This window comes from Chionomys nivalis, chromosome 22 (genome assembly GCF_950005125.1).
Source record: "Chionomys nivalis chromosome 22, mChiNiv1.1, whole genome shotgun sequence".
NCBI lineage: Eukaryota > Metazoa > Chordata > Mammalia > Rodentia > Cricetidae > Chionomys > Chionomys nivalis.
The window spans coordinates 39,931,862-39,948,179 of NC_080107.1; the positions used below are offsets into that span (position 1 = coordinate 39,931,862).

Sequence of the window (16,318 nt, forward strand, 5' to 3'; positions counted from 1 at the left end):
TTCCTGCTTGCCATCTGTTTATACAGCCCACTCCCATATGCCTTTTGAATATAGAGACAGCATCTTCTGTAGCATAACACATAGCTATTTCTTTATTGTGCATTTCTCTCTTCCTTTTTTTTTTTTTTTTTTTTTTTTTTTTTTTTTTTTTTTTTCGAGACAGGGTTTCTCTGTAGCTTTGGAGCCTGTCCTGGAACTCCCTTTGTAGACCAGGCTGGCCTCGAACTCTCAGAGATCCGCCTGCCTCTGCCTCCTGAGTGCTGGGATTAAAGGCGTGTGCCACCACCGCCTGGCTCTTCCTTTTTTTTTATTCTTGGTTTTTGGAGGCAGGTTTCTGTGTGGCCCTGGCTGTCCTGGAACTCGCTCTCTAGATCAGACTAGCCTCGAACTCAGAGATCCGTCTACCTCTGCCTCCTGAGTGCTACCTCTCTTTCTTTTTATTTATGATTTGGCATCCTGGGAATTTTTCACAAGTTATCTCCCTTTTTTAATTTTAAAAATTAGATATATTAAGAAACCCTGTCTCGAAAAACCAAAAAAAAATTAGATATATTCATTTCATTGTATGTGTTTTGCCTGCATGTGTGTGTCTTTGTATCACATGCTTGCTTGATTTTCTTGGAGTCCAGAAGAGGCATTGAGATCTCTGGAACTAGAGGCACAGATGGTTATCAAACACGCTGTGGGTACTGGGAATCAGACCAGTGTCCCCTGCAAGAGCAGCAGGTGCTTCTAACCACTGAGCCAACTCGCCGACCCCTATTTTCTTCCGTTCTGAGTTTTTTTAATTTTTAAAAAGTTTATTTTATATACATTGGTGAATGTCAGTGTAGGGGTGGAACAGGAGTTACATACAGTTATGAGCTGTCCCATGTAGGCGCTGGGAATTGAACCTGGGTCCTCTGGAAGAGCGCTCAGTGTTCTTAACTGCTGAGCAATCTCTCCAGCCCCTGCCATTCTGAGTGGAGAGATGTATAGTTATCAATGTCCTTAATTTTGAGTTGGGCATTTCCCCTCTACCTTCATACTCATGCACATCTACCTAGATAATTTTTTTTTTTTTCGAGACAGGTTTCTCTGTAGCTTCTTGGTTCCTGTCCTGTCTACAACTAGCTCTTGTAGACCAGGCTGGTTTCAAACTCACAGAGATCCGCCTGCCTCTGCCTCCCGAGTGCTGGGATTAAAGGCCTGTGCCACCACCGCCCGGCTCTACCTAGATACTTTTAAGTTTAAAAATGTTTGAGATTTTATTATTATGTATATGGGTATTTTGCCTTCATGTTTTGTTGGACTAGACATCCAAACATCAGGGAGGAGTTGCTTTAGACACCACTCACAGCCGCAATTGATGCAAAAGCAAGAGGATTTTTATTCTGTCATGACAGGGCCCTTCAGGTTCGGGATATGAAGGACAACCGATAGCTGTTACAGTCCATCTTTTAAAGCAAAAAGCCACAGACATAAGGGGAGTGACCTGTAGGTTTATTTTCCAACTTATTGGATTGGCTTATTCAAAGAGTTACTAGCAATGATTGGTCTGTTCCAGGGCAGGAGAATAGCTGCGTGGTCAGGTGATAAGGGAGAGCATCTGTGGTCCTGACTTTGGTCCAGTGACTAAATCAATACATCAGGAACTGAGTCAACACCTGTGGGTTGTCTTTGCCTCAATTCCCAGAATGGAGTTACATTTGAAAATTATTCACAAGGACACAGGGGGATGAGCAGTCCAGCATGTGTGTGTATGTGGGGGCGACTGTCCCTTTTCCAAGATAGAGTGAGTGTAAGGTTTTAGAAAAATGTCTTAGGGTTGAGGGGGGACTTACAAATGCATTTAGAGTCTTTCAGTTTGTCAGTGCACCATCTGTGTGCAGTCTGTGGAGTCCAGAAGTAGGTGATTAATACCCTTGGAACTGGTTACAGATGGTGGTTAGCCACACGCAGTGCTGGGATTTGAACCCAGGTCCTCTGGAAGAGCAGCAGTGCTCTTAACCATTGAGCCATCTCTCCAGCCCCAATTTAATTTTAATATTTTAGTTTTTGTTTTGTTTTTCAAGACAGGGTTTCTCTGTGTAGCTTTGGAGCTTGTCCTGAAACTCACTCTGTAGACCAGGTTGGCCTTAAACTCCCAGAGATCTGATCTGCCTGCTTCTGCCTCCTGAGTGCTGGGGTTAGATGTGCCACCATACCCAGCCCTTTATTTACTTATTTATTTATATTAGGTCTTTCTATAGAGAGCACGCTGGTCCACCTGTAAAGCAAGTGCTATCACCGCACAGACCTCACAGTATGTTCTGGCGAGTCTCCCTCCATCGTGTCTCTGTCTTCCGTGAGGCTCCCTGCTTGGCCCTGGGCTCACTGCCTTAGGGATCCTTTCATGGTAACAAACATCTGACCGCTTGAGTGCCTTCATTTCTTGGGCCTCAGCTTTATCCAAGGGAGCTGAGGCATCACACGGTCGGTTGTGATAGATCTCTTGCCAGGCAGAAACTCCATGTCTTTTAATGCCTTATTGACTGGTCAAAGGGGTCAACAAAGTCTGACAAACCTCCCTGAGGAGTGAATGGGAGGTGGGGGGAAGGGAGGGGAGGGAGGAACTGTGGTTGATATGTAAAAATGTATTTAAAAATTTTAAAAAGAAAAGGGAAATAAAAAATAAAAAGTAGGGCTGGAGAGATGGCTCAGTGGTTAAGAGCACTGACTGCTCTTCCAGAAGCACATGGTGGCTCACAACCATCTGTATTGAGATCTGGCACCCTCTTCTGGCTTGCAGGTATACATGGAGGCTGAACACTGTATACATAATAAATAAACCTTTTTTAAAAAAAAGAACAAAATGTTTAAAAAAATAAAAAGTGAATTGATCAAAGGAATTTCTCAAGTAAATGTAAGGAGCCAGATATGGTGGCTCATGCCTTTAATCCCAGTACTCAGGAGAGAGGGGCAGGCAGATCTCTGTGAGTTTAAGGCCAGCCTGGTCTACAAAGTGAGTTCCAGGACAGCCAGAGTTATATAGAGAGACCTTGTCTCAAACAATAGTGTAATAGTCCTGGCTGTCCTGGAACTCGCTTTGTAGAGCAGGCTGGCCTTAAACTCACTGAGATCTGCCTGCCTCATCCTCTCAAGTGCTGGGATTAAAGGCGTGCACCACAACCACCACCAGGCAAATAAATATATTTTTAAAATGTATATTGATTGAGTTCACATGAAAAATCAGTTTTCTAGACTCTGACTTGTGTGGCCCACCTTGCTCCATGATCATCAGATGCCATAAGTCTGCAGTCTGCACTACTATGAAATTTTTGTTTTTTGTTTTTTGTTTTGTTTTTTTTAAAGACAGGACAGTGGTGGGGCACACCTTTAATCCCAGCACTTAGAAGGCAAAGGCAAGTGGCTAGCCTGGTCTACAGAGTGAGAGTTTCAGGACAGCCAGGTCTACACAAGGAACCCTTTCTCGAAAAACCAGATAGGGAGGGAGGGAGGGAGGGAGGGAGGGAGGGAGGGAGGGAGGGAGGAAGGAAGGAAGGAAAGAAGGAAGGAAGGAAGGAAGGAAGAAAGGAAGGAAAGAAGAATGGTTGGACAGACAGACAGACAGAGCTTTCTAGTAGCTCAGGTTGTCTTCAGAATCATGGTCTTTCTCCCTCTACCAGGTTCTGGGGTTATAAGCATGTGCCGCTGCATGCAGCTTGCCTAGATTTCCCGTCCTGTCTGTGCGTTCACTGGTGGGTAAAGGACTTCCTGAAGGTGTGGACGAGTTCTCCTAACGGTACTACTTGTTCTCATCCTGCTCCTCTGATGTTTGGCCTCACTGTCATGTTTCCAAATAGCCCCACCGGCTTCTGCACTGTTTATGTAGACACAGGTGTCACTACTGCCATAGATGTGGCTGTTACATGCCATCTGGTGACCACATGGCTCCCAAAGGTCTATAAGTGGCGGTGCGCCCTGTCCTTCCTGATTATCCACCCCTGCCTCTGAGTTCTATGGTTTTTCTTCTCTGCTCCTGTTTTTCTTATTGTAATTTATCATGATTTGATATATATGATTTGATATAGATGACTATAGGTCATCATTTGTTTTACTCATCTGGAAGATGGTGCATTTATTACTAGATCATTCGAATGGCCTTGTAAAGTCTTAAAAATGGTACTGCCTCCCCGCCTATAGCTGTCTGAAGGAAACTGTCCCCCATGGGTTCATAGACTTTCATGCTTAGACTCTGGTTGGTGAACTGTTCAGACAGGGTTTCACTGTGCACCTTGGCAGGCCTCAAACTCATAGAGATCTGCCTGCCTAAACCTCCAAAATAAATAATGCGAATATTTGGTAACATGGTGTAATTCTGTAGTCTGCCTGAGACCTGAGCGATGATGGATGTGTCATTTGAAGTTCACTCCTCTCATGATCCTTTAGGTTTTATGTGTTTGTTGTTGTTTCAAGACAGGGTTTCTCTGGGTAGTACTGGCTGTCCTGGAACTTGCTCTGTATGCCAGGCTGACTTCAGACCCAGAGATTCATCTGTCTCTGCCTCCCTTAGGGATGCGATTAATGGCATGCATCACCACCACCCTGCTAGGTAGTTCCTTTGCTAACCAATTCCTCGTGAGTTGAGACCTCTCATGGCGTATGCTATGTACCTCCCTGACTCTCAAGTCTTTGGACCTTGATCGGCACAGATCAGAGCACACACTTCCTTTCTGCACCAAAGTCAGGAGTCACCCTAATCCGTGTATCACATAATTGTGAGCAGACCCTGCTTAAAGATGCAGCTTTGGTCTCTTCATGAGCCGTTGGTAGTGTTTTGTCTGTACCAAATGGCTTATTGGAGAGGGAAGGATCATGTTCACTAGAATCCTTTTTCCTTTTTTTAAAAGACAAGATTCCTGTTTCCCTGGCTGTCTTTGAACTTGCTTTGCAGACCAGGCTGGCCTCTAATTCAAGAATGTGTATGGGGGCTGGAGAGATGGCTCAGCAGTTAAGAGCATTGCCTGCTCTTCCAAAGGTCCTGAGTTCAATTCCCAGCAACCACATGGTGACTCACAACCATTTGTAATGAGGTCTGGTGCCCACTTCTGGCCTGCAGGCATACACACAGAACATTGTATATATAATAAATATTTTTAAAAAAGAATGTGTGTGCTGGGATTAAAAGAATGCACCATCAGACCTGGCTTACTACATTCTTTTTCTAATGAACGGAATCCTTTTTTTGTTTGTTTTTGAAGACAGGGTTTCTCTGTGTAGCGATGGAGCCTGTCCTAGAACTCGCTCTGCAGACCAGGCTGGCCTCAAACTCACAGAGATCCCAGGGCTGTGATTAAAGGTGTGCACCACCACCACCCAGGAAGAATGGAATCCTGCTGACCACAGCAGTGATCAAGCACAGGCTAAGCCAGTGACAGAGACCAGCATGTTATGTCTTGGATAATTCACAAGCTATCTTGATTTCACTGGGCACTCAGGATTTTGCTTGGTGTTCATGACCACTGGCAAGCATGGGTTTCTTTTTTTTTTTTTTTCTTGATTTTTCGAGACAGGGTTTCTCCGTAGCTTTTGGTTCCTGTCCTGGAACTAGCTCTTGTAGACCAGGCTGGCCTCGAACTCACAGAGATCCGCCTGCCTCTGCCTCCCAAGTGCTGGGATTAAAGGCGTGCGCCACCACCGCCCAGCTTTTTTAATATTTATTTATTTATTATGTATACAATATTCTGTCTGTGTGTGTTTATGCCTGAAGGCCAGAAGAGGGCACCAGATCTCATTACAGATGGTTGTGAGCCACCATGTGGTTGCTGGGAATTGAACTCAGGACCTTTGGAAGAGCAGGCAATGCTCTTAACCGCTGAGCCATCTCTCCAGCCCCAAGCATGGGTTTCTTTAGTCCACTCCAGTCTCAGTTACTAATAGCAGCAGCTCTCAGATCACATACTCCATACCACACAGTGAGGGTCACAGAACCACTAAGAAAGGTTAAAGACTGAAAGGTTCAGGGCTCAAAGCAAAAGCAGGGAGCAGATGCAGAAACCAGGCCACAGCAGGCTGGATGGAAGCGAGGTTGGTTCTTAGCACTGATGATTATCCGGGCTGGTTTCCTGACTAGTGATGGGTTTGATGGAGATACAACAGACTTCTACTGTATAAGATAGAGGAAACCCATGTAAGGCTCAGTATGAAGACCGCTGTCTTCTATGCAGGAGAACCCAGAACAGGCCCAGCCTGCTTTCTCATGACTACAGCTAGACCAGAGTTCTGTGCACCTGAGGGCCCTCCCTGCTACCCCTATGGATAAGGGATAGAACAGGGAAGTTTTATTCAGTCCATGGGCATGAGAGCTATGCTGTAGGGCAAGCTACTTATGTTTCCTGCACACATGGTTCCAAGTAAATGCTCAAACCTGGGGCTCCCTGCCTCATGTTTCCTCTAGGTTTGTTTCTGAGACGGGGACTCACTATGTAGTTCTGGCTGGCCTAGAACTTGCTATGTAGACCAGGCTAGCCTCAAACTCAAGAGATCTGCTTGCCTCTGCCTCCTTAGTACTGGGACTAAAGGTGTATGCAAGCACACCCAGGTTCCTGCTACACATTTACCATGTACACTCTGGCTGTGTGTTTCTGGGTACCTGAAGAGCTCCCCACATGGCAAGCTTGCCTGGCCTGTGGTTTCTCTGAATTTGAGAATGTTCCTGGTCTCAGGTCTCCTTCCCTTCTTGAGGTCACATTTAGCGCCCTCCTTGTTATCTTCCCACACACACCAGCAGCCAGTCCCAACAACGCAGCCAAGGGATGCTTTATGCTTTCTACTGTCCTGAAAAACTACCTGCTTATCAAAATGGGAAGTGCATATGGGCGAGCCACCAGGCCCACTACAGCGGCCTTTCCTGGGCTGTGCCAGGTCTTCGGTTTTCACAAGCTCCTGGTGAAGAGGTGGCTAGAAGCAAGGAGGGTTTCCTGGGCAACCTGCTGTTCCAAAGCCCCATCCCTTGGATATACCCATCCCTGTGTCTGTGTGCACCCGAGACTGGAGCTGTCAGAGGACGCTTGCCCACCATGCAAACAAAGCGCGGGATTCATTTCCACCACCCCAAACTAAGCACCTTGTCAGCACGGGCAGATGTCCAAGGTCATCCTTTGCTTTGTAGCTAATTCACGACCAGCCTGGGATACAAGACTTCCGCCCCCCCCCCAAAAAAAAAGATAAACCAACCCCTGCAGCTTGGAGTTACCGAAAATGTCCTATCTGTGAAAATAATGTCCACTCTTTCAAAAGACAATAGTCTTTTCAGGGCTGTCTGGAACTAGGAATGGTGGGGTGTGATTATGGCGAGCTCTGTGGTGAGGGAGCAATTATTCATCTTGATTGACAGAGGGGTACACTAAACATAGCCACATGAAAGCTCTATAAGCACTGTACTCTATCACCCCCAGTTTGATACTGTCTTATAATCATGTAAGAGGCAATCACCTGAGAAATGGGTGAAGGACATGGAGATCTCTTTGAATCTTTTTTTTTTTTTTAACTCCTTCAAGAATTCACCCAACTGATTGTTTATTCAAGAAGAGCCAGAGACTTTGATCTCCCCAGGGGCCATCTCCTGCTCCAGGCCTGTGGAGCAGTAAGGGAAAGACGCCAAAATACACTTGTTTGCCTCTGAGGCCGGCAGCAAGATGACCACAGAGCTCAGCAAAAGCCCAGTGTGTCTTCTACACATCACTCCCAACAGTAGCAGCTGTGGGTTCGATCCTGCCATCTTTCCCATGTCTGACCCCACTCCTTCCACACTCCAGGGTCAATATACTCGCCCTGCAACCTCCTCTGGGAAAGCGGACAGGAATGAACAGGAGGGCATACACCTGGAGCAAGGTGGCTGCCTGTTCTAACCACTGCTAAGTTACGGGGGAGGGCGAGTGTCAACATTTTCCTGGAGAACAGCCGTGAGTCAATGGAGTTAGTGTCAGAGGCAGAACAAGGCTGGGCGGCAGAGCCACACACCACTTAGGCTACGTCTCTTACTGGCAACTTAAGCTCGGGAAGAAGAAACTAACCGGGATGATGTGTGCTCCTGATGCAATCAGAACCAGTAGCCATCCCAAAAGGCAACAGTGTGGCCTCTGGTTCTGGGGGGGAAACTACTTAAGAGCACAATAGCCAGGCTCACTTGTGGGTGTTGACTGGGAGACTCGGGCTGGGGAGAGATCTACAGAAGGCAGGGAGAACTGCTTTCATCTCAGGAGTGCAGACCAGAGTTCTCAAAGCCAGTCTGAAGCATGGGCATTAGACCTCATCCGTAGGTATGTCTAGGTACACGGGGAGACATGTTCAGCTAGCTACTGGTTCTGCCGCTGGGAGCGCTCCTTTAGCCATTCCCCCATGAGGCATATCTGACTGATTGCTGACGATGTGGCTGGCCTGTGTGCTGGCAGGGCGGATGTTACAGGGCATCTCCTGTGTTGCCTTCTCAGATAACACCTCCTCACACCCTGCCTCAGGCCCCATTTCCCGAGGTCCCCAACCCGCTGAGCCCCAGAGCCAGCAATGAGGCAAAAACCACACACACAGACAACCACAGTCCATGGGGGACCCAAGAGGTCCCAACCTTGTGATGTAAACTAGCACATGCCCTTCCGTATCCTGCAGGCCAGCATTTCTACTGAGAGCCTGGGCCAGAGCGGTATCAGCACCCTAGAGGACCCCAGGCTGGGAGCAAGCAGGTTAGCACTCCTGTGGCTGCAGCAGCCTGGCCTGGTCCTCATCCAGAAGAAATGGAGACTCGAGGTTTTGGCCTTGCAGGTACTTCTCCAGCCCCTAGAAACAAAGGATTACAGCGGCTAAGGATCCACTTCATTTGCCTATACCCACTCCAGTCACCCCAAAACAGCATTCCAGTGCTATCCTGTCAGGGTCAGGAGAGGGCTAGTTTCCTTCCTTCAGGAAGATTCCCCAAAGTCTGGGTCTCAGCCTTGATTCTTTCCTGTACCCTGTCCTCTCCCTAGACTTGCAAAGGCCTCCAGACTCCCAGACCCCTCAGTCCACCTCATTCATTGGCCAGCTGAATCAGGGCTGTGATCTGTCCACCGCCCACTGCCCGCTTCTCCCACTTTCTTCTTCTGGTTCACACAAACCAGACTTCACGAAATCCTGGACAGGGCCTGCACACTCACCTCTCCAGAGTACGACACCAAGGGAGATATCTCGCAGATGGCTGGAGGGTCTCCATTTGGGAGCAAGCTGGGGGAGAGCAATGGTCAGCATCGGTCTCTGTAGTGAATGCTGGGGACCCCCCCAGCACCCTCGGGACATGAAGAGGCAAGCGCCTGTCCAGCATCAATGCCACACGCTAGTTGCATCTCCACAGCAGATTCCTCCCTCTGCACAGTCCAAACCCATGCATGCCATCTGCCAAGTGACAGGCTCTGACCTAGCTACACAAATCACTACACAGGGTCCCTGCACTGAGCTCAGACAGCCAGGCCAGCCACACCTCCAGCACAGTAACAGAGGAGACAGACACCAAAGGTCCTTTTCCTCCCCCATCCTGAAGGTCAGACTTCCCTGTATCTCTTTCAGGGTCAGACTTAGGTCTCATCTTCAGAGCTTAGGAGAGTACACTTGGGGACATCCGAGACCCTGCCTCCCTGAGCATGACTTGAGACTAAGGACTAAGAGGCTGAGTCACCAAGCAGGCTGTCACATTGCCACCTCATTTGGCGTGGTGCTGTCTTGGAAGCCAGCTGAGACAGGGGCAGCATCGACAGGTCCCTGGGAGGAGAATGCTGCTCCCCAGGCTAACCTCAGAGCCTCTCACCCAGACTGCTCAGGAAGTTGGACTCCATGCACATCCAGGAAGTGGGCTCCGGCCTGCAGAGCCCAGCGGTAGTGCTGAGTCAACAAGGCCCTCCTGGAGGTGGATGGGTTGTCCCTGCTGGCTGTGTCTGCGTTCTTCAGTGGGGAGAATTCCTCCTCTCGAGATACTTCAAAGGCAACGAAGTTCCTGGAAGAGAGAAGGAAGGGTTCACCATCCTGCATCCCAGCCGGCTGTTCTGCTCTGGACAGGCAAGGGGAGGCCAGATTTCCCTAAATGGGAATCTGTTCCTGTGAGGATGGTGGTCCGGGAGGGCCCCACAGGCACAGAAGCATCTTACTTTCCTGAGATCCTAAGAAGCCTCGAGTCCTCCAACTCTCCCTTGCCACAGGCTCAGAGGTAGAGAACACCAGGACTCACCCAGCAACTCCAAAACCCAATCTTGGGTCTGGATTGTGGTCTTCTCAGTCCTCTGCTCTTGCTCTTGGGGGAACACCCTCTGGATTTCCCTGAGACAGACTATATAGTCCCTCACCCCCCACACCCCTGCCCTCACCCTCACCCCCCCACCCCTGCCCTCACCCTCACCCCCCCACCCCTGCCCTCACCCTCACCCCCCACCCCTGCCCTCACCCTCACCCCCCACCCCTGCCCTCAACCCTCACCCCCCCACCCCTGCCCTCACCCTCACCCCCCCACCCCTGCCCTCACCCTCACCAAGCTTCCATTCTCCTACTGTCCCACGGGACCTCTGAACCCAAACCAGAACAAAGAGAGGGAAGAAAAGAAAGTGACTTCTACCACTAACTTAGCAAACTGGAACACATCAAACACAAACTTCTCCATCTTTATCCCATTCGGTCTTAGCGGCTTTACCAGATTTCCCTCCTCATCCACGTACGGGACCTTCTTCACAGCCACATGCAGCTTCAGCAAGGGCTCAAACTCCCTGGTGGCAAGAGAGCAAAGAGGGGGGAGGTTCAGACAGGGACGCCAGTCTTCACATGTATGTACCCAGTCGGGTGAGGCGGCACTACATCTCTGGGAAGGACACAGGTTTTCCCCAGTATCCCCAGGGCCAGAAGCCAGGAACCACCAGCCAATGCTGCCCAGGCTAAGGACAGGGTGGAGGTGGCATCCATGAGCAGGGGGGTCAAGAAAGCCTTGACCAGGGTCTCATCCAGGCTGCCCAGAGCTTGACTCGGGTAGGATCTGGCTTATTGATAGTGACAGAAATTCTCGCTACCTGACCCCTTTGCACTCCCAACAGGGGCCCAGCTCAGGCTAGGTCAGCGCTAGCTGTTGTGGGAGGTAGACTCTTAGATTCTAACAGCCACCTGTTGCCACACACCTGGTGACCATATCCAGGAAGTCGCGGGTGAAGAAATGGTTGCAGATGTTGCCTGCGTTGTAGAGCAAGCCCCCATCAGCCCCTCGCAGCCCCGCAGTCTCAGGGCTAATCTCGCTGTATTCCACCACCTGGGGGACACCATCCACCTGGCACACCACGCCCACAGGCTCCTCAGGGTATGCCTTCTGCACAACCTGCAGCCACCAGGTATAGACTCAAGAGTGCTGCGAGTGACAGGGATGAGAAGAGGGACAGGGTTCGTGCAAGAGACAGAGTCAAGCGCCAAGGACAACGAAAGCCTGTGGCTCACCTTGGCGCCACAGTCCGCTCCGCGAAGCACACAGAAGCCTATGAAGGCTGGGTCAGCCAGCCGCACCAGGATGTTGTCTACACAATACACGTGCACAAACTCCACGCCCCGCTGCTTCATGTCCTCTAGGATCTGGTGGTCAGCCAGGGCACTATACAAGCCACCGTTGCCATCTGCAAGGGAGAAAGGAATGGGTCTTCCCACCCACTCCGGCTTGATCACCTGAGTCTGGTAAACGCAGCAGGAACAAGCAGCCACCAAGAGCCTTGTGACTGTATCATGTGACCGATGAGACTCCAGACTGAGCTGGGGCCACACAGCCTGCCTAAGCACATCTTACCTGGGAGCCAGGCCTCCTGGCCCACAGCTGCCCTCTGTGGTCCAACCCTTCCCTGTCCAAGGTGTGGGCCATACCTGGCGCCATGGCAACTTTGTCTTTCCGTTCCAGTATGGCCTTGCCCTCAAAGGTCACAGCGGGTAGCATACGCTGCTCAAACAGGACCACGTTAGCGGGGTCTAGGTGGAAGAAGTCATGCTCCTTGAAGAACTTGATGGTGGGTCCCAGTGTAAACTCACTGGTCATGATGTACCTGTAAATGTCCCGGCAGTGAGTGGTTTCCAGAGGAAACTGGTTCACAAGTCTGCATGGGGCTCAATAAGGGCAGGTACTGGGCTCTCTAGGGCTGTGCTAGAATTGGGTATCAGGCATTGGTGTGGGGCAGGCCTGGGTCACTTAAGTAACGGTGGTCTTTCTGGGAGGTTGGCAGAGAGGACACACCAGGGAACGGTGCAGTGGGTTCCCAGTCGCTGGCCAGCCAACTGTTCAACGCGGCGGATCCGCTCTGCCTGCAGTTGGTACAGGGTCTTCTGGCTGGGCAACCCTACTTGATACATGCCCTTGGGGTAGGTGACACCCAAGCGAGTGCCCTGCCCACCGGCCAGCAGCAGGACAGCCACCTTGTTCAGAGAAATCTGTCGGAAACCTGGAGGGGAGGCGCGAAGTGAGAAAAGGCCTCTTCTTTCTCTAGAGAGAGCCACTCATGAGCTTACTACTGCACGACTTTGGGGTCTACTAAGCGCAGGAGGAAGGAGATGCAAGGAAAATAACTCCACACAGCACTTCCTGAACCGCCACCCTCCCCTTACCCGTAGGCACTCTTCTAACTCTTCTCGCCTGCCCAACCCCTGCCCGGTACCGCGCTGCCTACCTTCCTCTTCCCACCGCAGGCGTGTCTCTTGGTCGCAACGGATCGCGCTGCCCACGAGTTCTGGGGGCAGGGGCTGCAGGCGCGCCTCCAGGTCGGGCAGAGGGCCCGGGACTAGCGCGCAGGCAGCCGAGGCGCGCCGGCAGTGCTCACGCAGGGCATCGGGTTCCAGTGAGGCGAGCTCCGCCAGTAGCGCCGCTCGAGACTCCGGAGCCAAATCAGCCCAGAAGCGAAGGAGATGATCCTGGCCAGCGCGCTGCAGCTGTGCTCGCACATCCTGCTCCGAGGCCATGCTCCAACCGCAGCTGCTGGCTCAGTCGGCGCTCGAGACCTTATGACCAACATCACGAGACCTCAGGCGGGAGGCGCAAATCCCAGAGAGGCCAGCCCAGGGCGCAGCCCCTCCACCCGGACCCCGCCCTCTTCTCCGTTGGGGCTTCAGTTCGGTCCTCTTTGGCTCCGCCCCTCTTCAATCCCTTTTAGTACAGTCCCCCTCCAGGTTCCTGGACCAGAATCCCACGGCCTGGTATCTCCGTCTAACTGCGCTCCAGGCTATGCATAAGACCCCAGATCCCTTCTACCCCTGCCCCCAAGCTTAAAGTGTACGGTCCAGGACAGATCCTCCTAGTCCCCAAGGCCTAGGCGTTTCTCTCCTAAATATCTCCCACCACGCCTCCAATGTGGGCGGAGCTATTTTATCCGCGCCCAGAGGAGGAAAGAGAAGACTTGCACCGGCTGGGTATTCTCTTGGACTGACCAGACTCAACCCACCCTCCTGTGCGTCCACAGCCGAAAGGCCTGGGAGCCTTTCCTGATAGAGTCTGAGCCTAAGAGGAGTTTGCTTGATCGTGTAAACTTTCACCGAGAAGCCCCTCCGGCGGGCCATCTTTCTGAGGTCACTCGGAGGCCGGACCCAGGCTGTCCTTACCCTCACCTGCCTACCTTGATGGACTTGGTTTCCAGACCCGCTCTATAACCTCTTCCAGCTTTATTTGGCTTTTTCATAAAACCTTTGATGTGTGTATGTGTGTGTGTTGTCTTTTCGAGACAGGGTATTTCCTGTGTAGCCCTGGCTCTCCAGGAACTCACTCTGTAAACCAGACTGGCCTTGAACTCAGAGATCCTCTTGCCTCTGCCTCCCCAGTGCTGTGATTAAAGGCTTGCACAACTAATGCCCGGCTTACATAGTCTTTTTGTATATAAAAACAAAGCAAGAATGGAGGCCACAAATTCTCTTGGACCAGACAGGGTTCTTGTCTACAGCCACAGCGTAGCCTTGCAATAAATGGCTTTTCTCCCATCTGAACACCCTTCTTCACAGCTCTTCCTACATTCTCTTCTGCCTGACTTCTCCATGGGAAGTGTACTCCCAGAGACAGGACACTGTTCCGTTTGTTGGTCTCCTATCTCCTTCCACAAAGGGCAGACACAGGGACATGTTTGTGTACTGAACAAATGAGTGTTGGGTCTAAGTCAAGCACCAGCAAAATGTTCCGGGAGTGCTGGCCGAAGGGAGGATGAGTAAAGAGTCTGTCCTGGTGTGGTGTGACTTCCAGGGAATGTGTGGAAGGAGAGAGCAGCAGCCAGACAGGAGTCAGGTGAGCAACATGGGCTTCACATCCCAGGCCAGAGCCCGCGGCAGCCATTATTGCCTTTGGGGCGAGGCAGAGAAAGAAGGGCGTGAGGCTCTGGGCAGACAGGTCAGCCGTGACCTGTGAGCCCTCTAGGTCAGGAGGGGCTCCTAAGTTTTGCCTCAAGGTGTGGGCATGGGTCAAGGTCAGAGGTTGGAAACACGGGTTTGCACAGCTGAGAGCATTTTCAAGACCAGAAGACTATGCCTCCCTGGGCAGGCAGAGGTGCCTGTCCCTGAGTCCTGGTGAAGCTACGAGGTTGGCAAAGTCCTGCCGGACCCAACTCTGTATTGCCTGCCAGGGAGAGGTGGCTTTTCCTGGTTTTTGTTTGTTTTTGTTTTATTTATCTATTTAGTCAAGGGCCTAGGACTAAGGTCTGAGTGGACACCAGAGAAGCCGAGGGAGGACTGGGGCTAGACAGCACACCCGGCCTCTCTCCACACAAGTGGGAGCTACTCCAAGAGATGTCGGAGTCTTGGCAACCTCACACCCATCTGTATCCTGCACACCTCTCTCCAAGGGTTGTGGTTGGCAAAGGGGCACCTGCTCTGGATTCTGGAAGTTTCCTGGGTGGCAGCAAAACTGAAAGCCATGGGGCTGGGAGAGGAATGGAAGGAGGAAGTCCTCAGAGTTCAGGCCAGAAAAGATGCAGGCCAGCACACCTTCGTCTTGCACCCAGAGCTAGGCATTGATTCCACGCTTTTCCTGATCATTCCCCAATAGTCAGTCACATGGAAACCTACAGACCTACCTTTTCCCGGGCTCTGAACAATGAGAGGCTCTTATGTCCTTTCTTTTCTTTCTTTTTTTGAAATTAATTTATTCTTTCACAGCTTCATACATATATAATGTATGTTGATCATATTCCTATTATCTTCTCTTAGTCCCTTTTCCTCCTACCAAATCCTTTCTTCTTCCCAACAAGGACCCTCATGCTTTCATGTCTGTGTGTGTGTGTGTGTGTGTGTGTGAGAGAGAGAGAGAGAGTATGTGTGTGAGAGAGTGTGTGTGAGAGAGTATGTGTGTGAGTGTATGTGAGTGTGTGTGTAAGAGAGTGAGAGTGTGTGTGAGTGAGAGAGTGTGTGAGAGTGTGTGTGTGAGAGAGAATGTGTGTGAGAGTGTGTGTGTGAGAGAGTATGTGTGTAAGAGAGTGTGAGTGTGTAAGAGAGTGAGAGTGTGTGTGTGAGTGAGAGAGAGTGTGAGAGTGTGTGTGTAAGAGAGTGTGTGTGACAGAGTGTGTGTGTGAGTGTGTGTAAGAGAATGAGAGTGTGTGTGTGAGAGTGTGTGTGTATGTAAGAGAGAGTGAGAGTGTGTGTGTGAGTGAGAGAGTGAGTGTGTGTGTGTGAGTGCAAGCTAGGCAGTGGTGGCTTATGCCTTTAATCCCAGCACTTGAGAGGCAGAGGCAGGCAGGGAGTTCCAGGATAACCAGGTCTGTTACACAGAGAAACTCTGTATCAAAAAAAAAAAAGTGTGTGTCTGAGACAGAGAGACCGGCTGCATTTAATCAGAAATGTCAGCACAAACACCAGTTGGAGGTTCTTCATAGGTACAAAGGCATTTTACTAGTGGCTTCACTGCTGAGAATCAGGACCCTCCCTCCCTCCCCAAGCAACAATTAACTGCCTATTGCTACCTAGGAAGGGGTGGGGCTTAAGAGGGCCCTGGCCTGAACCTTGTTGGTTTTGCTGTCCTGAGCAGCACTGGTTTCGCCTGATGCTGGTGGCTACTCCATCGCTGGTACCCCCGCATCGTCCTGAGAATGCCCATCCTCATCCTGGCTTAGTGTTCTGCTGCACCTTCCCTCACCAAACAAAGCTTCCTGTGTGCCCACTATTCCCTGAGTGCCAACGCCAGGCCTTGGGGTGGCTCTGTCCTATTACCAAACATCAAAATTCATGAGGAAACAGTCACCACAGTCAGGCATGCGAGGTGAAGACATCTAAGACTTTTTGGGCAGAGGAAGCAGGTTCCTGAGAAAGATCTGAAGTGTTCATAGTAGTCAATCAATGACAAAGGATGCTCCTCTAC

General features: G+C 50.6%; 1 protein-coding gene across 1 annotated transcript; it reads right to left on the reverse strand.

The window, feature by feature from the left end:
- Positions 1-7,562: 7,562 nt before the first annotated feature.
- On the reverse strand, positions 7,563-13,140 carry Uap1l1 (UDP-N-acetylglucosamine pyrophosphorylase 1 like 1). The gene is made up of 9 exons (XM_057755102.1): positions 12,663-13,140; positions 12,233-12,437; positions 11,869-12,044; positions 11,455-11,627; positions 11,145-11,338; positions 10,602-10,742; positions 9,797-9,982; positions 9,153-9,219; positions 7,563-8,796 (listed from the first exon to the last, which is right to left on the reverse strand). The coding sequence occupies exons 1-9, from the start codon at positions 12,949-12,951 to the stop codon at positions 8,704-8,706; spliced, it is 1,524 nt and encodes a 507-aa protein (XP_057611085.1). The 5' UTR covers positions 12,952-13,140; the 3' UTR covers positions 7,563-8,703.
- Between the last annotated feature and the right edge of the window lie 3,178 nt (positions 13,141-16,318).